This window comes from Parasteatoda tepidariorum, chromosome 9 (genome assembly GCF_982258835.1).
Source record: "Parasteatoda tepidariorum strain Cologne lab strain chromosome 9, Ptep-v5.0, whole genome shotgun sequence".
Lineage (NCBI taxonomy): Eukaryota > Metazoa > Arthropoda > Arachnida > Araneae > Theridiidae > Parasteatoda > Parasteatoda tepidariorum.
The window spans coordinates 26,262,930-26,288,188 of NC_141763.1; the positions used below are offsets into that span (position 1 = coordinate 26,262,930).

At 29.1% G+C, this 25,259-nt stretch overlaps 1 protein-coding gene across 1 annotated transcript; it reads left to right on the forward strand.

Moving 5' to 3' along the window:
- The first annotated feature begins 3,116 nt into the window (after nucleotides 1-3,116).
- Nucleotides 3,117-25,259, forward strand: LOC107441134 (achaete-scute homolog 1). The gene is made up of 2 exons (XM_016054286.4): nucleotides 3,117-4,688; nucleotides 24,778-25,259. Exon 1 carries the CDS (start codon nucleotides 4,031-4,033, stop codon nucleotides 4,670-4,672), a length of 642 nt encoding a protein of 213 aa, XP_015909772.2. The 5' UTR covers nucleotides 3,117-4,030; the 3' UTR covers nucleotides 4,673-4,688; nucleotides 24,778-25,259.

A 25,259-nucleotide genomic window follows, 5' to 3' on the forward strand; every position in this document is an offset into this window, starting at 1 on the left:
TTAGACTTATGCGGCATAATTCATAAGTGGTACTTGTATATTACTAGAAGATTCTTTAGGGATTGTTCTGAAAGTAGGCAAATATTATAAAAGATGCATGTAATTCATTTGCATATATTTTGTAACGCGTGTTAACACCGGGTGTTGCGACTGAGGGCGGGACTGAAAAGAGAAAATACTGGTAGAAGAACTATTTCAATATTAGACAATATTCGGGAGGAGTTAATCTATTCTCAACAATAACAATTCACTGTAAGGAAATTTATCACGGCGAAGAAGCAATTCAATATAAAAATTGCATCCGTTAAAAACAATTGGTAGTTATGGATTTTTATTATTCCCGGAAAAAAACTAAAAGATGAAATTTATTTGTTACCAGTTTTTACTCCGATTCGCCGTCCGACTAAACAATCTAGCGTGACCGTGTTAATTAACTTTTCATATGTACTAAATAAATTAGGTTTTGTGATTTATATACCTTTTCAATAGTTAAGCTAAACATAGGCTCAACACATGCTAATTATAAATATAGTCTAAAAAACTTAAGATCAAAAACTTTTCTTTTGACTTACAGGACCCAACTATAAAATAATTGGAGTTGAGTAACTGATGCATAATTTCTATCGACTCCGGCTTCCCTGTCCTGTTCAGATTTTCCGCTGTCTAGGCTTGACAACCTACGAAATCTTAATCTATTTATTTAGAAGTGGTTATATATTGACATAAGGATCCAAATTTTAACCAACCAGCAAATTTTTAGACTCCAACCTCTAAATAAGTTCTTTCGACCTCGACTCCATAGTCCTATTCTGATCTCCTTTGATGACAGAAAAAATCTTAATGATTTTATTTTTAAGTGATTCCGTTTCGACCGATAGGACACTACTTTGAATCAACCGGAGTCGAGCAAATTTTTCCAACACCAACTCCAGGGAAATTTCTTTTGCCTACAACTACGACTCCATAACTGTTTTTACGACTCCGACTTTTACGCTTATTTCTCTCCCTCTCTTTTTTTTTCCAGAAAAAAAAAAAAAACTTAAGTGATATTGCAGACCAGAGGTTCGTAAATGATGTTTGAGGAATCCCATGATTCCGTCACAGAATAAAATTTATTATTATTTTTTTTTTATTATTTATTATTATTTTTTTATTATTATTTATTATTATTTTTTATTATTATTATTTATATTACTTATTATTATTTTTTTATTATTTATTATTATTTTTTTATTATTTATAAATTATTATTTTTGAAGTATGTAATTGTATTTAGATTAAGTCTATGATCCATGCTTTATTTAATATTTCGGACGCCTTTATGAAATTACTTTAAGTAAAAAGCCAATAAAAAATGTTTTTAATAAGAATTTTATCGAATAAATCACGTACCTGCCAACTTTTAATCCCTTCCATTATGATTTTTCCCAGTGGTAGTAACATGGAATTTCGATTATAAGCAGAAAAATACGTTGTATTTGAAGAAACATCAGCTGACAACCATGATATCAACGCATATTAATATATATGCTTAATTTTTTTAAGAATAGTGGTGATCAAAATCATTTAAAAATAAAGTTTATAAATTAAAATATAGTATATATTTACTACCACTTTAAATATAAAAATAAAATTTTACGCCAAATGCGTAAAAGTTGGCAGGTATGAAATCATACCACGCATTTATTTAAAAAAAAAATTTTTTAATATAGAAATGTGTTTTCTGTACAATTATTTTCAATGTATATCTTCAACGTCATCTTTTCTTTTTTTCCTTATTTCAACGAAAATCATAACTTGGTTTATTTTTCTCATTTTCAGCTTTGGATTTAAGAGAGAAAAAAATCATAATTAGACTAGATTCAGCTCCAGAACTGCGAATTCAAATGTCGGACCTAAAACCAAATTTAACGTGAAATGATAAAACGATTTAAATTATTTTTTAAATTAAAGTTATTCTTTATTAGTTAATATATTCACGATTGTCTTTATGTGCTTGTTTGTAAATTTAGGGTTTCGCCGAAAGAGGATAGATCATTCAGAGTTCCGTAGTTGAAAAAAATTGGGAACGCTACTGAACTTAATTCATTTTCCCTTTCAGTTAAAGCACAGTAAAATAATCAGCTGGGCTTCGATATGTATGTTTAAACTATTTAATTGCAATGATAGTTTCAATTATATTAAATCAACGCTAGTTAAATGCGGAAAACTAAGAAATTTCAGTGTTTTTACTTATAAATGTTTCACTCATGGAAATTTTACTAATATTTCCATAAACCATCGAGATTACAAATCGGCCAATACCGTATTTTCTAACTTTTTGAAATGTGGGAAAAATTTAATTTCTTCTCTTTTCAATTCTTTTGAAATATCCTCTATCTCCACCACAGGCAAGGTTTTAGTTATTTTGATTTTTTTTTTTTTTTTTCAGATGTAGTATGGAAAGTAACTTTTTAAATGCAAGTGTTTAATGCCATTTTTCTCTAAAAGGAAAAAAATAAATAAGTTGAGAAATATTTTTGAGAAAGTTTTTATTGTAATTATTAGGAAAAGAGAAAATAAATGTGTGATTTCACTACGTTTTTCTTTTTTATTGGATCAATTTTTGTTGTTTGAAATTCTCGCTTATTGAAATTTTCTTTTTGTTTGAAAATCTTTTTTTTTTTCTTTCTTTCGATTTAATTTTCTGTTTGAAAATTTCGTGACTTGAATTCTTAAAGCAAAATTATGTATTTGAAAATTATCTAGTATAGTGTATGACGATGTTTTTTTTTTTTTTTTTTTTTTTTTTTTTTTTTTTTTTTTTTTAAATTTTTATTGTTTTACTCTTAAATTTATAATAAATAACTTTCAACATTTTTTTAAAGAATTTGGTAATTTAAATTCAATGCGAAGTTTTTGAACAATAGAAAAGTGTCATTTCATAACAAGATATATTTCGTAACTCAAAATAATTCATAGAAGTTGGTAGACCCCAGCAACGAATGTTTTGACTTAGTAATCGAAATCTCTATCGAAGCCGTCAGAACGTTATGGTTGACGAGGGATGGGGATCAAAAATATAATAGAATAAAATAAAAAAAAGTTCTTCCTGATGCACGAGTGTAAGGGGGGATCATTCAGAAATATCGTCTTGTCAACATTTAAGTATTTACCTTGCGCGCCACCAGGGTGCTCTACCTGTATTGAAAGTTTCATTCGATCTGAGATTGGTGGGGAAGGAACAGAATATTTTATTCCATTCTTTTTCTAAGATGGGATGGAGCTCCTTTTAATAGCTTGCATCATAACTTCTCGAGACTGCGCGTTGAGTAGATGATGAAAATATCGCGCACAGCGCACAATTCGAAGTTCTAAAACGCGGGAGCAGTGAAACTCGGGGATATTCGTTTGTATTTTTGAATTATTCATTAGTTACCTTTTGATTTTGAAGTTTTGTTTTATTTGAAACCAAAATTGAAGAATTGGATCGAAGTTTTATTTTATTTAAACTAAGATCAAAGAATTAGAGCGGAGTTTTATTTCAGTCAAACCAAGATCGAAGGTTGATTTTATTATAGAAGAATTTGATCCAAGTTCGATTTTATTCGAACCAAGATTTAAGAACTAGATAGAACTTTATATTGTTTAATGAGATAGGCGAATTAGATCGGAGTATTATTTTAGTCAAACTAAGATCGGAGTTTGATTTTATTCAACCCTAGATAGAAGAATTCGATCCAAGTTCGTTTTTATTCAAACCAACATTTAAGAACTAGATAGAACTTTATGTTGTTTAATTAGATCGGAGTATTAGATCGGAGAATTAGATCGGAGTATTATTTTAGTCAAACCAAGAGCGAAGGTTGATTTTATTCAAACCTAGATAGAAGAATTAGATCCAAGTTCACTTTTATTCAAACCAACATTTAAGAATTAGATAGAACTTTTATGTGATTTAAAGCGAGATCGAGTTTTTAAATTCAAACTAATTTGAAAATGTTTAGTTGACGCTTCTGATTAAGTGGATTTGTGTGACAATAGACTTAAAATGGTATCAATGATGAGCTATGACAGTGCCGGACGTTTGTTGTATCTCAACAATTCTTCTCAACTGTCTATGTCAAGACCACGTGAGACAAATATGGCCATGGGCCGGACTCCATCCGAAATTGTGTACGCAAACCGAAATATTCACAAAATACAGCATGAGACTGAAACTAGTACAAAGAAGGGCACATTTGTTGCCGGACAATCTGCCGGACCATCAACAGCGGTGTCCAGAAGAAATGCTAGAGAAAGAAAGAGAGTCCGGCTCGTCAATCTAGGATTTTCAACTCTTCGAGAGCGTGTGCCACCTGGTTCAAAAAACAAGAAACTAAGCAAAGTAGAAACTTTAAGAGCTGCTATAGAGTACATCAGGCAACTGCAAGGCATGCTTGGAATGCCTGAACAACGGATTTATGACAGTGCTGCATATCAAAGTATGGTAGCCGATGAAAATTATGTTATGGACGAATGTTCTTCAGTAGCATCATCTGAGGAAGCGGGACTAACAGTCAGGGGAACATGCGGGCCATCAACAGGTTCAGGAGATTTGTCACCATCTTCGAGTCATCCATCCGAATACAGTTCTCCGTATGCCAGTCACGCGCCACACGAAGAACAGTTATTAGACATGTGGTTTTCATAATGGATATTTTAATAAGGTATGATTATCATTTTTAAATTGCTATTTCTTGTGTGTTGTTAAGTACATGCATGCATATTATATAGAGCAAAGTATTATCTTTATTATTTTTAAAGTTTTTCTAATTCATCTTTCACCTTATAATCTAACGCACTAGTATAAAAAATGTATAATTCACACTAAAGTTATATAATTGTACATGAATACTATATAAAACTAGGTAGTTACTTTGTTTTTAAAATTTTTCTAATTCATTTTTCACTAAGTAATTCTAGCACACTAGTATAAATAATGTGTAACTCACACTAAGTTTATAACCTCACATGAATAATATATGGAGTAATGTACTTTTTTTATTATTTTTAAAACTTTTCTAATTCATTTTTTCCTATATAATCTAACACACTGATATAAATAATGTATGATTCACATTATGTTTATATAACAGAACATGAATAATATATAGAGCAATGTACTTACTTTATTATTATTAAAATTTTTCTAATTCATTTTTCCCTACATAATCTAAAGTACAAATAATATATAATTCTCACTATGTAACTATAACAGAACATGAGTAATATGTAGAGCAATGTACTTTCTCTATTTTTTTAAAGTTTTTCTGATTCATTTTTTACTATATAATGACAACGGGAAAAAATTATCTATATTCATTCTTGTGAATAATTCACGAATCTAGGTAATTCTCAGAATTATTTTGTATACTTTGTGCATGAAATTTATCACAATTGTTTAAAAGTTGTTTTCTTTGTTTGTCAGAAAGGTTAAAAGTTCAAAAGGGATAATTTGGTTTCACAAAGTGTAAAATATTATTTTGTTTAAAATTATAAAAAGTTAGTGTATAGTTTTATCTGCAGATTTATTTCAGAACGCTTACCAGATTTTAGTTGATATTTTGCTATTGTTGATATTTGAATGCACTAGACGTGGTAGATTGTGGTAGACGGATTATGGGTTAGAGTTCCCTCGTCGTCAGGCTAACCGTGGGAGGTTTTCGTGGTTTTTCTCTACATGTAACGCAAATGGCGCTTAGTTCCGTCAAAAAGTCCTCTACGAAGGCAAATGGCTCTAAATACTTGATCCAGGACTCCCTTGTCTTCTGGATTGGGTTCAAAATTACAAGGCTGTGGAGTTGAACATCCATAGTCGTAAACCTAAAATTGGGTCGTCTGTTCAACGTCGGTTATTAAAATAAAAATAAATAAATATAACGCCAAAGAGTTGTGCTAAATTTTTTTTTTTTTTAATTTTTTTCTTCCCAGAAGTTTGCTCAGTTTTCCCGGAAGATTTTATTTTCATACTTAAAGTGGTACCGAAATTCATGTTATACCATTAAAATTTTCGAATTATAATAATTATTAATTATAAATGAGTATGACCATCACTACATATAAATAACTACCATAAATATATAAAGGAAATAGTCTTCACAATAGCAAATTAATGATTTTTATTAAAATATTAGAATTTCAAAATATTAATATTTTCTTGAGTCAAATTGTTTTTCGGTAATTATTTTACTACCACTTGGATGCATTCTCGAAACGAGTGAAAGTTGGCAGGTATGAGCATGAAATAACTGTTTTACAATATACTTTTAAATATATTTTTCATACCGTTATAACAGTATCTTCACTTGAAAGCTTCAAAAGCAGGATCGATTCTGCTTTTTTTGTGCCTTACAATTCATATTTTTTTTTTTTATTTAACAGTCAAGATTTACACTTATTGCGAAATATGTTTCCCACTAATATGAAAATTGATGCTTGAATACTTAATAATTATTTCTATAAACAAAATTTAAAAAGATTTTGTCCTTTACTGTCTATATAATATTTTAAATTTATGTTTGGAATCCGTGATAATAATTATGATAACAGGATTGTCGCGGGCGACTAAAGTTGCGGAATGTGTTGATTAACAAAATTTAAAATTTATTTGAAAGAGACTAAAATTAGTTACTTTTTCTAGCACAATTTTTTAGTTTATTATTTAACTTGCATACTAAGAGAGTTTTTGATTTAAACGTGAATAATTTAAAATGTAAACCATAATGGTAGTTACAATTGATTGAAGGTCGGGATAACCTGCTTGGTAGGGCATTAGGCCCATGTCCAAGAGATGAGTTCCATCCCCGCCGATCAAAGACTCCCAATGTACAAAATGGTGACTGGTGCATCCTAAATCTGTCTGGGTCACAAAGTCCGCTAAGTTCCCATAACAAATCAATACTATTAGAGGTAGTGGATCTAAGATTGATCGTGCTCTGGTTCAGGTCAAAATTACGATATGCGGATGGAGGGTATGAGAATGTGTCCTCCCTATAAAACGGGCTGTGACGTATGTGTGCGTGGCAGAAGTCAAATTCTTGGACATAGATGGCACCCTTCTGCCTTAAAATAGACTTGTTGGTATTGACAAGTAGCATAAGACAACAACAACAAAAATTGAATAACTAAAGAGATTTTTCACACTGGAACTCCCCCTTTCGAAACATTTGCATACTCATTGCATAACATTTGCATATTCAATTTACGCAATAATGAATATTGAATAAGCAATGTTTATTTCAAAAAGTGTCCTTGAATTGCGATGCTGATAAAACAGACGATGTAACATCTCAACTTAAAAAAATCAAATAGAATAAAAATAAAAGTTTGAGAAACTCCTAATAGTTAATAATAACAAATTTACAAAGATAAATAAACAAATTTACACTGTAAGTAATTAAGATGTTATATTTCATCATATTAATGAATCTATACTTCATGAAAAAATATATAACTGGTTGTAAAAGTTTGAGGATACAAGAAACGTTTTTAGCAAAGACAATGTATAAAATCAAGGTTTTAAAACTGACGAAGTGAGTGTTCAAAATTAAAATAGGAGTTAAAAACTTTTTCCTTCAAAACCTTATCAATAGTTCATCTCTTTTAACGCACTTGTGTTTGAATTCCATTAAAAAGAACTGTTTCTTTTGTCATAAACGTAATAAGTGGCTGTACAAGAGTTTAATTTTTTCGTTTATTATTTAAAAACGAGATAGTGCCGCCTACAATTTAAAGTATAAACACTTTTATTTGAATCCGAAGTCAAAAGCCTTCGACGGTAAAGTGGTAAATAAATGTATAAAATTTCAACTTGTTTTAAACATACATGTGCCTGATATTTGAGGCTAAAGTGTTAAAAACAACATAAACTTTATAAGTTCATGAAAATTTTTTTATCGTATGAATATGTATGTAATACACGTTTAGAGTGAGAAATACATGAGTTTATAAATTCAAGCAACATCGGTTTTTAGTAGAAATACACCCCTGATATCTATCTGTTTAAGGGGGGGGGGGAATAACGTATCGGACTAAAAGCTGGGCTCCGTTCAAGTCTGAGCCAGGCGTGGGCTCGGTCTCTCAATCTGAGAGAAATCTCCGCTCGGCTAACTGAGGCTCAATACTTTTTTACTACTTTCAAACTAAACAAATACACTAAAATCTGTTTGGTTCAGAGTTCGGTTATTTAGAATACAAAAATTAAAATTTAAGCCTAAATAATTAATTAATTAAATAATTATAAGCGCAAATAATTAATTAATTAAATAATTATAAGCGTAAATAATTAATTAATTAAATAATTATAAGCGTAAATAATTAATCTTAATAATATATTTTATTGTGTCTTCTTATTCGTAAATTTTGATTTTTATCTGTCATATTAAGTCTGTCATATTATCTGTCTGTATTTTGCCTGTCATATTTTATGTATCCTATTTTAGTGAATTTGAAATCTTCTGAATTTTCGGGTTCGGACGTCAAAAAGAGAGACTGAATTCATTTTAACGCAACATAATTTCTTGTAAAAAAAATTTTATTTTAAATTTTAACGCCCGTCTCTAAAAAAAAAATGGGAGAGCTAATTTCTCACAAAGTTTTAAGAAATGTGTGTGAATTTAAATCCAGACCTGTTGCACAGAAATTATTTTTTCCTACTCCTTATTTACCAAAATTTGTAAATAAAAGGAAAAGTATTGAAATTTCCAAATTTAATTCTTGAACTTTTTTTAAATGAAAACTTTTAAAATTTTTCATTCGATCTATTTATCTTTATTTTTTAATTTTTCCTTGTTGTGGTTATCTTTATCTATTTTCCTGTATTAACAGATTTAAAACATTGTTTCGATAACGAAACTCAAAAAGTTCTAATCGCTTTAATTTTTTACAACTTTTCAAATTTTTTTTGTTGAAGAAAGTAAGAACAGTCATTCGCTTTAAAAATTATATAAAGTGCTAAATCTTTATCATTTGCAGAAATGCCAACTGCTCCCGATTCGGCAAAATATTTAAAAAAACGGTAGAGAATTAAAAGTGGCACATTTTCGGTAAATTTTGCTAACTTTTTATCAATGTTCAACACAGTTCATATTAACAAAGTGGCTTATCACATGAGGCTTTGAATTATTTAGAAGTGATGTGTGATAACGTTATAAATCGAATTTACTAAACCAAGAATCATACGCTAGAAGACTACCACTCAAAAATATAATCTTCTGTCCTGCACATGTTGGCATCGCTGCATCTGTAATCACTACAGTAATTCAAGGGTGTTTATTTGTGTAATGTATATTTTCAATTGGCTTAAGTAAAAGATTATCCAACATTAAACCTTTGGACATTAAAGAGGTTAACTTAAAAAAGAAAATAATTTGCTATTTTTAACGTAAATTTATCACTATTTCAATTTTTAAGGACCATAGAAAGTATTTAGTATTCACTTTAGTATTTGCCCATCTTACGAAATTGCAAGCAATGAAAAGTTTTAATTTTATGAAAAGCTTTTTTTTTTTTTTTTTTTATCTTTTAAATCGTATCTGCACGTAGTTTATGGTCTAGCTTTTTTTTTTCTTCTAAAAATAATTAAATCTGATGGTGGAATTATTTTACTATCAATTTTTACTTCAGAGATGTAATATAATAATTAACTGATGTTATATGTGAACAAAATACACTTTCTCAAATAGGGGCAGGTTTTACAGTTCTTCAATACAAAAATCTAAGTAGTAATGAGCTAAATTAGAAATTACGTTATTACCAGTTTTTTTATGATAGCGCATTTTATAAGAATTTATTGCATTGCAATTTTAAATGCTTGAATCACTGGGGCTCCCTAATTTGTCAGAAATAACACCCTCTATAATGACCTCAAAATCGACGAGTACCTTTTTAAACTCAATGCATCCTTTTTTAAAGGTGCCAAAAATTGTTCAACATGTAAATTCAATAAGTTATTAGACATTGATTTCATAGATGACAATAAAAATTTCAGCCCGATAACCGCTTTTTTCTTAAGCGACTGTGTTCTCTCTAAGCATTTCGGATAATCATGACTATCCCCACTGCCCTAGACAAACTGTGTTCTCTGCACCAATGAAGCCCGGTTATACCGGTGGGAGGCGAGAGAGTGCACAGGGAGTCTTCCCCCTTTTGTAAATTTGTAAATAGTGTAAATATTCTTTCTTTATCTTTATCTTCAATTTGTTCCCTTTATTATGTATCAACTTGCGACTTATTTTTATGTATGACTCAGACTTGATTTTATCAATTATTGTTCATTCTGAGATTTAACTTAATGTTAACGCAGCACCTCCCTTCCCTTCCACCACATATTATCCAATTTAGATGAAAGAGCAGATATCCATACATGGATAGGTACTCTGAAAAAAGTTGATTAGTTAGTTAGTTATTTTAAATGTTTGCGCAATCAAACTATTTATCGAATGTGAACAATCACACCTGCTTGTGAAAATTTTTTGTTTCGACTACTGTGCTGTATTTAATTGAAAGAAATATCAAATCAATAGTATTAGCACGAATAAATTAATGTCTATAACTACAATCTGGATTTTTAACTCTCTAGTAAGAGTAAACTTCTTAACATGTTCACGCCGGGATGACCCACCGGTGGGTCACGCTAGATTGTCTCATCTTGGCAGCGCACCGGAGTAAAAACTGGTAACAATAAATTTATTTTTTAGTTTTTAATATATATAAAAACTAAACCGGGAATAATAAAAATCCATAATTACCAATTGTTTTTAACGGATGCAATTTTTATATTGAATTGCTTCTTCGCCGTGATAAATTTCCTTACAGTGAATTGTTATTGTTGAGAATAGATAAACTCCTCTCGAATATTATCTATTATTGAAATAGTTCTTCTACTAGTATTTTCTCTTTTCCCGTACCAGTATTTTCACTTTTCCCGGCGTGAACGTGTTAAATAAAGGTGAAAATAATAGCATTATTATTTAAAACTTTGTCTTCGTCTAGAAATTAATAATATAAAATAAATGTTTCAATCTGAAATTCACGCTATTGCTGCTATTTTTTTTACTAAAATGAAAGTTAACATTTAATTATCTGTTTATGCCATGTAAAAAAATAAGGTAGTAAGAAAACTATTTCACACTAGCAGATATGTCTACTAATATATTCTAGTGGTAATTTAATTTATGATATTTTTGATTTAGTACTTTTCATTTCAAAAAATTTTTCTAACACTACATATCATAAATTCAAAGTATTGCATGAAAAGCTACCTTTTTTGCAGTTATCTCGTGGTGACACTTATTAGGAGTGAACATAATTATCCCTATTCTACAATTTTTTACTATTTAATTAGCTGCCAATTTTCAAAAACTTCCGCAGAAAGCGAAGCGATTAGCATTCCTGGAGTTAGCTAGTTTTTAGGAGAAATTCGACCACCAAGATTTCTCCACATGATCATCGAATTATCGCGATGTCAACTTTTTAAAAAGCAAAAAATACATTTCACGACAAAAATGTATGTTCCGCCACTATTAGAAGTTTAGGGAACACTGAACGCCTTGCATTTATAACCCTTTGCACTCCGAGTACTTTTAAATGCAGTTTGGTTTACAGTTTAAACAATTATTAATTAAACAATGAAGTATTATAGTATTTTAAAATTTTTAGAATAATGTGGTAACTAATAAATTGCAAAATTTCTTAATTTTAAAATGGTGACTGTTTATGGTGCTTCAGTGGAGACATTGGAGTGCGAAGGGTTAAAATGAAAAGTATTATAAAGTATCCATTCTGTGAATGTTGCATTTTTGCTATAAAATATTTAAAGAAGGGCCCTTTTTTATTATAAATTTTTTTAACCGTCTGATAAAGGAACAAAATTTTTTTGTAATAAGCAAATTCATTAATGTTTTTAATGAATAAAAGCGTTCATGTTTTTAGTTTAACAGGACATTGTCCTAAAATATGATATAGCTGCTATTTAAGTGGGACTGTTTTAGCAAACAAATGTCTTAATAAGTACAATCATAAGTGAATCGTTAGAATACTCACGCAAATAATTTAAAATTTGTCATTTGTGTAAATAATTTAAAATTTGTCATTTGTGTAAATAATTTAAAATTTGTCATTTGTGTAAATAATTTAAAATTTGTCATTTGTAAAAATAATTTCAAACTGTTTCAGTTTTGCATCATAATACTTTTTAAAAAAATTGATATGAGATTTTAGGAAAGAAAGATAAATCAAAGTTTTTATCTTTGCGCAGAGTTATAACAACGAACTTCCATTAATAACTTTCACTGTCCCCCTCCCCCCCCCCCTCAAGTTAAAATTGTCGGGTGAATATTCGTTTCACATTTCTTTCAATAGATGGCACTGTAAGAAAGAAAGAAAGAGAACATCTTTCTGTGATTGCTATAAAATAGCTCTGATTATTACTATAATTTATCTTATTATAAATTCACATGCGACAACATTCAACACATTTCACATTCAACAGCAACGATAACTATAATTTATGGAACTATTTTAAAAATTTAAAAGCGATTTTCGTCTATAAAAGAAATGAAATGTTAATAAATGTAGAAATAAAAAAAATAATTTGTATTCGAAGAGAATATTTTGAATTTTATAAATTAAACTAGTAAAAAAATAAAATAGCTTCTTAACTTAAAGTAAATAAACTACTCCTTTTTATAATCGCATTCACATCACATAAACATAATGTTTGGCAAATAGAGAATAAAAATCATAAAAATGTAATTGTTTTTATCTATTAAACTGCTCAGTTTTATATAAAGCTCTTTAATTTCTTAAAAATATACTAAGCTGGTAAATACTCCAGTAATTTCGTGACTTAATTGTTAAAAAGAAACAAGAAATCAATGAAACTGCCGAAAAATCAATATTAATAACTGATTTATAGATAACTTATCTTTTAATTTATGAATTTCAAAATCAAATTTATTTAGCTAAATAGATAAAAAAAATATGCGAATGAATTTATTGTTTTATTTGTAATAGTTTCCCAGTTTATAAATATTTCCAATAGTTTTTTTTTTTGTCATAAGACTATTATATAGGTGCTAGTGTACTACGTGTTTTGGTCGCTTTTCCATTATATATATTATTGCTCTTTTATTGATAGCGTTTTTCTAATAATAGTTTCACACAATTTTAATATTTTGGACAAATAGATTCTTAAAATTAGTTTTTTCAACAGTTCTCTTATTATAATTTAAGGTAAAATAAAAAATAGAAACAAGAAGCACTTTGTAAAGTATCTACCACTACAAAAATATAATTTTAATTTATTAGTATATAAAACGCGATATTAGTTATTACAGTGGTGTGCTGTTTTTAAAAGTTAAAGTAGAATTACATAGTGATGTAGTTTTTAACTTTTTTCAATTTCGCAAAGTATTCTTCCATGTAAAATCTTTCAAATAGATTTACTGCAACGCGAAAGACTATTTACCTAGATTTAGTATAAAGGTGTTCCCATAATTTTGTCCAACTCCATTCCTGTTAAAATTTAAGTATCTTAGACTCTAGTTGTACCCAAGAAGAAAAAATATATAGTTTCAAATTTACATTTCCTTGAAAAATCATATTAATGATTAGGGAATATTTTAATTGAGAGTACATACATGCCAACACTTACGATTTTACTAACTATATTTTTTAATGGTAGCTAATTTTAAATTATAATATAGTACTCTGGATTTAAGAAACTTGATTTAAAATTATTTTAGCTACGATATAAGACAAAGAATTATAAATAAACATATAAATAAAAATATGAAAGGTGTGCCTCATATGCACGAAAGTCTCATAACTTATAAAATATTTCAAATAATTTTAATACTTTTTACAACTCCTTTCGACTAATGCTATGAAAAATCTCCACCCAAAGAGGTATGAGAACAGCAAAGCTGCCAACTTTTACGCATTTTGTGTAAATTGTTATTTTTAAATTGGTAGTAAAATTTGTGATTTCTAATTTGATTACTAAATTTAATTTAAAAATTTTAACACATAAAATATAAACGGAATAATATTTTTAATAGTGCATGATAATTTTTGAACTCTAATCAAAATAAAACCAATATTTCCTTTTATAATTGCAATTATTATTACTGCAATTCATTTAAATTTATATTTTGAATTTCTGATATGTAGTGGTGAAAGAATTACTCAAAATGATAGAAGCAAAACTAAAAATGACTTAAATTTCGCTGCCAAATGAAAATATTTTTTTACAACTCGGAGAAAGTTGGCATCTATGCGTTCGAAACCTAGTCATAATTGAAAGAAAATTTACTATAATTTCTTTTTTCTGTCTCACTTTCACTTCGAAGTCATGAAGTTAGAGTTGGAGTTCTCAGAGTCGAAACGTTTCAGCTACCGATTCCCCCGGTAACAGAAATCCTCCAACACGGTAGCGGGCGCTACATATTATCAATCATCTGCAGATTATTTTTCATCTCAAAATTTTTTTAAATTAACAAAAAAAAAAAAAAAAAAAAAATGCACTAAAAAGTTTTTTTTTATCTCAGATTTTCAAAACAAGTGTAAAATATTAATGAGAATAGAAACATTTTTAATTCCTAAAATTACTAATTATTATTAGTTATAAATCCTTAAAAGAAAATTGTTCGCAAATCTGCATAGATAGTATAAATCTGCAGCAAAAGAAAAGTGATGACTTTTAAAAATTCTAAAGAATATTCTTTAATTAGTTGGAATTTTAAAAAATAAAAAATTTAAAAGGCTAAACATAAAAATAAAATAAATAAAAATCATAACTTCCGAAATCCTCAGTTTCTTGTTTGTCGAGTGTGCATGGGAACTTATTCCTTATTTTAAATATAAACTATTCAATTATTTCATAAATTTAAATTGAGTAAAAGGTTTTTTTCTTTTATATATATATATATATATATATATATATATATATATATATATATATATATATATATATATATATATATATATATATATATATATATTACAAGATTTTAAATAACAGTTTTTCGGTATCTAATTTTATTTACTTCGCATGTGCTAATTTTGTTGCACATTTGTTTGATTCAGCCTAATCTTTGCAATAACAGTTTCAGTCTGGCTGTGTTAGGGTTGCAGACAAATTTGCATTTTGGGAGTTTGCTTTGCAGGTGAACTTGATAAATTCTGCAACTGGCCATAAACTGCTTTACTTAAAAACCCATGCACGGTTCACTGGAAGTACTCTGGTCAGACCATTAAAAAAGTAAACCAGTTTGCACCTAAGGATTTTTTTGTTATACATATATCTTTTCGTGTAATTTTATTTCCGTTTTATATATTAACACGTGCACGCAGGGGTGACCCACCGGTGGGTCATGCTAGATTGTCTCATATTGGCAGTGCACCGGAGTAAAAATTGGTAACAATAAATTTCATTTTTTAGTTTTTTTTTTCCGGGAATAATAAAAATCCATAACTACCAATTGTTTTTAACGAATGCAATTAATATATTGAATTGCCTCTTCGCCGTGATAAATTTCTTTACAGTGAATTGTTATTGTTGAGAATTATCTCCTCCCGAATATTATCTGATATTGAAATAGTTCTTCTACCGGTATTTTCTGTTTTCCCGTTCCAGTATTTTCACTTTTCCCGGCGTGAACGTGTTAAAAAAAAATCAAAATTAAATTTCTTTAGAACTAAGTAATGGGAACTTCCTCTTATAAAGAGACGTTTTTATCTTAGGATATCAATTTTTCTTAAAAAAAAGTTTTTTCTTTCCCAAAAAGTGGGAAAATAGTGAAACTTCATCTGCATTTAAAACAATCAAGGGACGATTGATAAAAAAAAATTATATTTTTGCGAATATATTGAAAAACTATCCTAAATATCCCCACTTCCTGACGAGATTTATCAGACCTTTGGTCGAATAGGGAAAAATCTCTTGAGAATACATTACTATCCTCGGAAGATACCTTTCAAATTAAATTTGAAAAATGAATTCTTATTTTTTTCTTCAGTGACAGGGACAGACAGGATTTCAAGATCCCATTTCCTTTTAAAAGAGGGAACAAAAAATAAAACTAATGATCTGTCGGGCTTCCGTTTTGAAAGGGTGAATCGTTATATTCCGATCTATCTCTTCACTTAACTCAATACTGGAAGTAAGTTCCGGTTATTTTTTGATTCCCTCCCCTCTTTGACCCCCCCCTCAATTTATTATACTATTATATGGAAAATGCGAAACACAATAGGGCTTTTGTAAAGTTTGCACAATGTGTTATAGGTAAGGAGTTGAACTGATGAAAATGAATTTCTGATGGATCTTCGAGTAATGTGAGGTATCAAAGATCTGTCAACAATCTGCTTTACTGTTCGTTATATTTTGTTGCATCTCTTCGCATGAGTATGTCAAAATTGATTTCGTGAGGATACAAATTCATCGAGAAATGTAAAGTATCGAAGATCTGCTTCACTAATCGTTATATTCTGCCCATCTCTTGACTTGAAAATGTCGAAAGTAATTTAGTGAGGAAACAAATTCATCGAGAAATGTAAAGTATCAAAGATTTGTCAGCGATCTGCTTTACTGTTCGTTATATTTTGTTGCATCTCTTCGCACGAGTAGGTCGAAATTGATTTCGTGAGGATACAAATTCATCGAGAAATGTAAAGTATCAAAGATCTGCTTCACTAATCGTTATATTCTGCCCCATCTCTTGACTTGAAAATGTGCTTGAATTGCTTGGGAAAATCATCCCCGAAAAGATTAAAAGTTGACAGCTATGCAATTTCTTTGTTCCAACTCGCTCGCGGTGAAACTTTTAACGCAGAGATGCCAACTGCTCCGGACACCCCGAAATAATTTTAAAAATACGTTAAATAGCTACAAAGTAAATTTTGCAAATATTTGACTATTTTTGCTTGCTTTTTAAAATGAGTAGCATGGCATGAGTACTAAGAAGTGGTGAATTATATAAGCCTACGAATTATTCAGAAATAGTGGCGGATAAAAATCTACAAAATTTAATTTATTAGACCAAGAATCACAATTGATAAACTACCACTTTAAAATATATATTTGCTGTCCGGAGCAAGTTGGCATCTCTGGTTAATGTGTTGGCAAAGTCACCAAAAATACTGAGAGCTTTAATTTTCTACGATCTATAAATATTTTGCAAAAAGTTACTTTTTATATGCAGTTTTGAATCGTTTTTATAAAAATTGAAGGAAACATTCTTTTAAAATTCGAATTTATTACATTAAGATATTACTTTTGCATACCTGCCAACTCTTCCGGAAGGTTTTATTTTCATATTTAAAGTGGTAGTAATTATATACTATTTTTTCTCTTATAAACTTAATTTTAAATGATTATGATCACCACTATTCTTACAAAAATTAAGCACATATATTAATATGCGTTACTATCATGGTTGTTAATTTAAGTTTTCTCAAATACAACGTCTTTGTTTGCTTAAAATTGAAGTTTTAATTCCATTTTAATACCACTGGGAAAAATGATAATGGAAGAGATTAAAAGTTGGCAGGTATGCTTTTGCTACCATTTGAGATAATTTACGGAAACTAGGGAATTCCGGAGCAGTTGGACCGAATGACCGTAAATGGCCGAAATCAGTAAAATGTCAACTTTCATCGGTGAATGTCAAAAATATTCGATTTTAACCAGAAAATTTGTTATGTCCGATTCAGTACTAATTTATTCGGTTATATTATTACATTTATTCGATATTTTAATATCTGCTGAGGATAAATTAGGAGAAACATCTGTGTTCGGTTCAATATATACTGGGCAGTGGTACTCAACTTTAAAAAAACATCAGTGTTAAAGTATGCCAGGCAAATGTATTCCGGAAAGTGGCACTAAACCTTAAAAAAAAAAAAACATTGATGTTGGGCATACCGGGTAGTGGCACTTAACTAGACCTAATATATATTTCGGATATTTAACAATGCGATTATGTGATTGTCAACAACCACATTCGCTCATTCACAATGACATTTATACTCTTCCGTTTAAACGTAAATGTTTTTTTTTTTTTTTTTTTTCAAAATTTGAATTTAGAGTAAGTTTTATGATTTAAAACTTTATTTTTAAATTCTTATATTTATTTCGATTTATTTTTTTTGCCACCATTATTTTTAATGAATTTAAGCAAATGTATGAGACCTTTGAATAGGGCAGTGACGATTTTAATTACTGGCTAATACTTTTGGGTGATTGTTTTTTCGAGTTACCATCTGTGATTTCTATTTTTTCATTTATTTATTATATATATATATATATATATATATATATATATATATATATATATATATATATATATATATATATATATATATATATATATATATATATATATATATATATATAAACATAGCGTGAAAAACAAATTTCTTTTGCATTTTAATAATGCTGCCAAGATTTATGGTACAGAAATCGCAGTATAAACAGTGAAAGAAAAGAATAGTGACCCGCAAATCATTTCGTTATAAATTTATTTGTGGGCTTCGATGTTTATTTTAATCTTTTTTTATATACATCAAAAAAAATTTTTCATGGATCTCAGAAACCTCGATGATGCATAACTGATAATTTTAATAAATCCTTTCTGTCACCTAAATGAAAAATTGAATTCTCCTGAACTGCCACTCACAAATATTTTAAATACATTTGAATTTATTCATTTGTTTTGTTAATTTTTTCTATTTTGATACATAAACATGAGCACATTCTAAAATTAATAAATATAGTAGCTAAATATTGCGCAAGAGGGCAGCACCATAGTTCTTTATAAAAGGTGTTATTTTTTTCAATAAGATCAAATTCCATACAAACAGCAATAGAAAACGTTATTAAGTTCTCAGCTACTGTCTCTTGCAAACCATAACCACCATAAACGTTGTATTAAATGTAATATTTAATCATTATAGCTGCCAACTTTTCATCAGAAGAGATTTTACAAAGTGGCGGAAAAATTACCTTATTAAGATTCGATGATTTTTTTTATAAAACGTTTAAATCGTATACTTAACGTATCGTAACGTGTAAAATCTTTTGCAAGTTAATTTATATCTTGTAACTTTTAATAACAGCTGATCACCACGATTTTTTTTTTTTTTTTTTTTTTGAAAGAAATGAGACTAATACATATTCCGAAAACTGTTCGTCTGGGTAACTAATACTTAAATTTTTAAAATACTTTTGATAATTTTTTACAATAAAACAGGTTATTTAAAAAATAAATAAATTTAAAACGACATGATTTTTCCAATAAAACATAATTGCTGCTACCGCAAGAAATTCCAGATTTAACCAATACAGAATTACGATTGAGCATTTATTATATGATCAACCGGATCAGGTCCATTTATAGCGCTGTACCGATAAAATACTTTTGAGCTGCCTCATAATAAAAACCTTAACTAATTTAACTGCAAGAAAAATAAATGATTAAAAAATAAAATATTCTAATTTTTCTTAAGTAATGAAGTAATCAATACGTTTTTTAATCATAAATACATATGTCATCGCATTTTTTAAGATCGAAATATTCATTGGGACAAAATTGTAAAGTTTTTATAAATATCTGTAGAAATTTAACAATCAGGCCTTGCTGTCAGGCTGGCCGTGGGGAGTTCTCGCGGTTTTCCTCCACGAAGGCAATTTCTCCCAATACTTAATCCGGAATTCCCTTGTCTTTGTAAATAATAGTCTTCATAAAAACGATTCTCAAAATCAACATGACTTAAATTATATTAGGTAGGTAGGTAGGTTCTTTATTTACGCTGCACTAGATCTGCATATTGGGCTATTGGCGATGGTCTGGGATGATCCGAAGACATGCAATCACAATTTTGATCCTCTGCGGAGAGGAATATTTAGAAAGAATGAAATCAAAATAATTATTTTTAAAAAATCAATTTAATTATAGTCAAAAGTAATTGTTCTACTAGTTTTATTATTTAATTCGCCAGCAATTTATTATATCTTTTGTCGAAAGCGAAGCAGCTTGAATCCGTAAATTACGCACGCATCTATGAAATTTTTGTATTTCCAGGAAAAATTTCCTAGTGGTAGAAAAGATAACATATTAGTATTTTAAGAAATAAAATTATTTTAAAATTTTTTACATAAGCATACCTGCCAACGTTTAATCCTTTCGAGGATGGTTTTCCCCAGTGGTAAATTCGAATTTGCATTACAATTCTAGGCAGAAACATATACTGTTTTTGGATAAAACTTATCTGGACAAACACGTCAGTATTTTACATCAATATATATGCTTAAATTTTTTAAAAATAGTGGTGGTCAAAAAGATTTTAAATTAATTTTATAAATGGAAGGAATATATAGAAAGCATACATTTTACTACCACTTTAAATATAGAAATAAAATTTTACGCCAAATGCGTAAAAGTTGGCAGTTATGCATAAGAATAATTTTATTAGTTAGATAAGCGATAAAATAACGATGGGGAACAATATTCTTGTGCTGCTTTAAATTTTTTAACAGATCACCCCCAGAGGTTTGATTTGTTATAGGAACGTGGTGGCCTTTGTGTCCCGACAGATCTAAAGTGCACCAGTCACCATTTACTACACGGCGAGTCTTCGACCGGCGGGGATCGAACCCACGACCTCTTTGACATGGGCACTGTGCCTACCAACTACTATCCCGGCTATTATTCACTTTGAAATATTATTCAAAAATTAGACATTACTCAATGCACTGTTAAGAGATATTTTCTTCAAATACTACTTTGCCAATTGCATAGTTGCCAACTCTTCCGGTTTTCCCGGCAGATATTATTTTTATATTTAAAGTGCTAGCGAAATTCATGTTATTTCACTAAACTTTTTGAATTATAATAATAATTTTAAATCAGTTTGACCACCACAACATATAAATAATTACAACAAATATATAAAACCATATTATTCCTTACGATTGCAAATTTCAACCTAATCAAAAGATATATATATTTGCGAGGAGATTCGGTAATTGTTTTACTACCACTTGGAAAATCCATTCTCGAAAAGAGTGAAAGTTGGCAGGTATGCAACTGCCAAGAAAAGAGGAAATGTTTTAATAATGCATCAAAGTACGAATTGCAACTATCATATTCTGTATATATCTATCCAAATTGTAGTTATAATATCGTGAACATACAAGAAACACATAATGATATTTACTACTGATTCAAAATGTAACTATAATATTCTGTTCACAACTGAATTGTAGATGACATTTTGGATATTGAAATAGAACTTTTGCATTTGGTAAAATGGAAAAAAAAATGTTTACTATTGTTAATTTAATTCTCTAACCCTCCAAATAAGGAGAAAATCTTATCGGAGAGCACATAGTTGTCAGCTACTAGTTAAGTTTCGTAAAATGAAGCTTCTCACAGACGTTGCAAAAGCACATAGTATACTGATGTAAAGAGTACCTATTTTTAAAAAAATATTAGCTCCTAACTATGTTTCTTATGTGTCTACCACTATAGTGTTTAAAAATAATGCAACTGCATGATTTCAGATCAAAATTTTATTTACTTTAATAAATAAAATCAGGTGAACACAAATGTTTTACAGATATAAATTAAAGAATGAAATAATTGAGTTAACAGCTTTTAAGATTTTGCTAATTGAAACATCGGAACACGCGAGTTTAGGTGGTTATTAAATTTATCTTACGCTTTCTTCCAACATTCGTTGGCACTTGATTTTTTATCCTGGAAAATTAAAACCAACTAGTAGCCAATGTTCAATTGTTTATACTAAACTTACTAATAAAAAATGTGGTAGTAAAATAGTTTTGTATTATAATTTAACTTCCTATGTGACTTTTAATGCACAATGGTTACAAAATAAATACGAAAGGAAATGCATGAATTTCGATTTTATTGAAAACAAGTTGCAAATTTACTATTCTTTCGAAATAAATTTAAAATGAATTTTTCAATAAATTCCCTAATTTCCAGCAAAAAGTGGGACTAAGAAATTAAACTGCTACCCTACTTTATAATCATGTTGAGCGCTTCTTGACCAAAAAAGAAACTGGTGGTTAATCCATTTGAATCAATTATTAATGTATCAAAGAAGAAAAAACACATATATTTTTTATTAAATAAGATGCTACGCCTCCTTCTCACCAACCTCTGTAATTGCTTCTCATTCATCATTGTTTTTTTTTTTAACAAGTTCAGGGCTGAATGTTAATATATATCAAGACGGAAAAGAGTAAAAACTGGTAACAAATGAATTTCATTTTTTAGCTTTTTTTCGGGAATAATAAAAATCCATAACTACCAATTATTTTTAACGGATACAATTTTTTTATTGAATTGCATCATCGACAAGAAAAATTTATTTCAGTGAATTGTTTATTGTGGAGAGCAAATTAACTCCTCCCGAATGTTATCTAATATTGAAATAGTTATCCTACCAATATTTTCATTTTTCCGTCTCGCTTTCAGGCCTGAACACGCTGAATGCCAAGCTAATTTTACATGGCTTGCCTGTCTGGCCAAACGGTAAATAACTACAAACTAAATTTGCAAATATTAAACAGATTTTGCTAGTTTTTTTATAAATGTTTATCATGACATAACTAAAAAAAGTGGTGAATTACAGGGATGCCAACTGCTCCGCTTTCTGCAGAAGTTTTAATAAATTGGTAAATAATTAAATTGTAAAACTTGTAGAATAAGGATAAATATGCCTACTTTTTAAAAGAGTTACCACGAATGTTGTTTAACAAAGTTGCATTTCATAGCATACCTAGAATTTTTGATGTGTAGTGGTGTAAATGATAATTGCAAACATGTATAATTTCAAATTTTAACTGTAAATAATTGGAAACCGTCACGAAAATTTTATTACTATAATGTTATTATTGGTTGGTGTCGTATCCTCTATTGAATCATATTTCATGGTGTGCTAGAATAGTTTTTGCTATTTCTATGGCATTACACGTTCACGCCGGGGAAAAGTGAAAATACTGGTACAGGAAAAGAGAAAATACTGCTAGAAGAACTATTTCAATATTAGATAATATTCGGGAGGAGTTAATTATTTAAAATGAAAAATACTAAACCAAAAATACCTTTTTATAAAGCGCAGCAATTTGGCATCCCTGGCAATAAAGGAATAAGAGGTAAATTATGTAAGCCTAAGAATTGTTTAGAAATAGTGGTGAATAAAAATCTTGAACTAATCTCTAATTACTGACTAGAATCACTAAATAGAATTTATTAAGTCAAGAATCACTAATAATAAACTACCACTTGAAAATATTTATTCGCCGTCTGGAGCTAGTTGGATCTCTGTGGATATAAATAAAACTGTTTTTGTGTGTTCTATATTGCATTAATTTCTTATTAATTAATTAAAAATTATTTTCTAATTAAAAAAATTCTCTCTAATTAATAATTTCCTATCTAATTAAAAATTAAGAATTTACTCATGATCTTGGGTTCACAGGTGACCCCTGTGGCGTTACGGACAAACTCAGTGCCGGTCGCCGATGACCCCCCTGGCATTCAACGTGTTAACTGCTTTTCCTTATATTTTTCAATCCAAATTTTGCAGGTGTAAAAACGACATTATTTCTAAAAGCTTCCGCATGATTTTTCAAATTGTGCCAACAGTTTTGCCTGGTAAAATCTTCCATAAAATTTGCTGCTGTGAGAAAAATTTCTTACATAGAGTTAGTCTAGATGATTTCATATTGTTTTTCCACCCATTTTGTAGCTTTACATACACATTTTTAGAAAAAATATGTTAGAGACAAAGTACTGGTAGTAAGTTCTCTGCTTTGTTTTTTTTTTTATTTTTTTACCCGTTCTTTGAGAGGAATGTAATCTCCCTAAATTCCTCTATAACCTTCACTATTTCTTATAGGTGTATCAGTTTTATCTTTTTTGTTTAACTTTCCATTCAAATGGAATGGTATGATAATCGCAAATATGTATAATTGCAAATTTTAACTGTTTATAATTGGAAACCGTCGCGAAAATTTTATTACTATAATGTTATTATTGGATGATTGGTGTCGTATCCTCTATTGAATCATATTTCATGGTGTGCTTGAATAGTTTTTGTTATTTCTATGGCATTAAATGAATACAAATCCTCTTCTGTGGGGTAGTTTAAGAGGTGAAGGCCTGCAGCGCAGTTAAAAACATGATATAGTGTCAATTCCACATTAAGACAGTTGCCACAGTTTTGATATTTTCAAGTCCCATCTGTAGAAATTTTCATGTTTTTATGATGTTTTGTTCTTAGTCTGATGAGATTAGTGGCTGTCTTCCTATCGATGTCAAGATTAGTTATTTGATCATGGGCTTTGATTTTTAAAGGGGTGAATAGTCTTGACTTTGCAAAAGTATTTGCATCTGCCAGCGTGGTTGGGATTGTATTTTGATTGAGATCTCTAGAATTTGCAGCCAAGGAATCAGCTATTTCATTGAACTCTAGATTCACAAGTGTTATTATTACTATATGTTATTATTTTTATAATATTCAGATAGAAATGAGATGGTTTTATTATCAGTATTTTAAATTTATCAAAATTTTATACCACGATTAGCATGTCCTTTCGAATTTTTTTCCTTCGAAACCTAAACAGACAATTGTTGTTAACTTTGATCAATTTATCTGTAACCTTAATTTGAAAAAAAAAATATGTAATTTTTTTAAAGATTTACAATTTTGCTCTTTATTTTCCAGGTTTCTACAACAATCTGAAATTGCAGAAGTGGAGCTCTATCTGATTGTTTCATCTATTTTTTCCGTAATTCCTTTTAAACTATTTAATTTCAGCTGATTGTTATTTTGAGGCTTTTCACTGGAGAAAAAAAAAAAGATTACACAATGCTAATCTGTAACATTCTTATCAAATGAAAAAAGGTTGTGAAATTTTATTGTTGTAATTTATCAGATATTTTACTTATCTGCTCTAAGCTATGAAATGTGATTGGTTTATTGCTCAAATAGACTGTGACAGTCTAGTTTTACAGATCTGCTTTTTAACCCATTGACTTACTAATATTTTTCTCCTTAGGCGATACAATGGCTATTGCGTTCGTTGCTTAACCCCTTGGGGACGAGTGATTGAGAAAAGCATTCGTACAAAATCGGAATCAGGATGTAATTAAATAAAAAACGGTAACTTAAATGTAGTCGTTTCTAATTTGACAGACTTACTTTGC

Excerpts from the sequence above, each read along its gene's own strand:
- LOC107441134 (XM_016054286.4), top strand. The coding sequence starts at position 4,031 with ATGGTATCAATGATGAGCTATGACAGTGCCGGACGTTTGTTGTATCTC.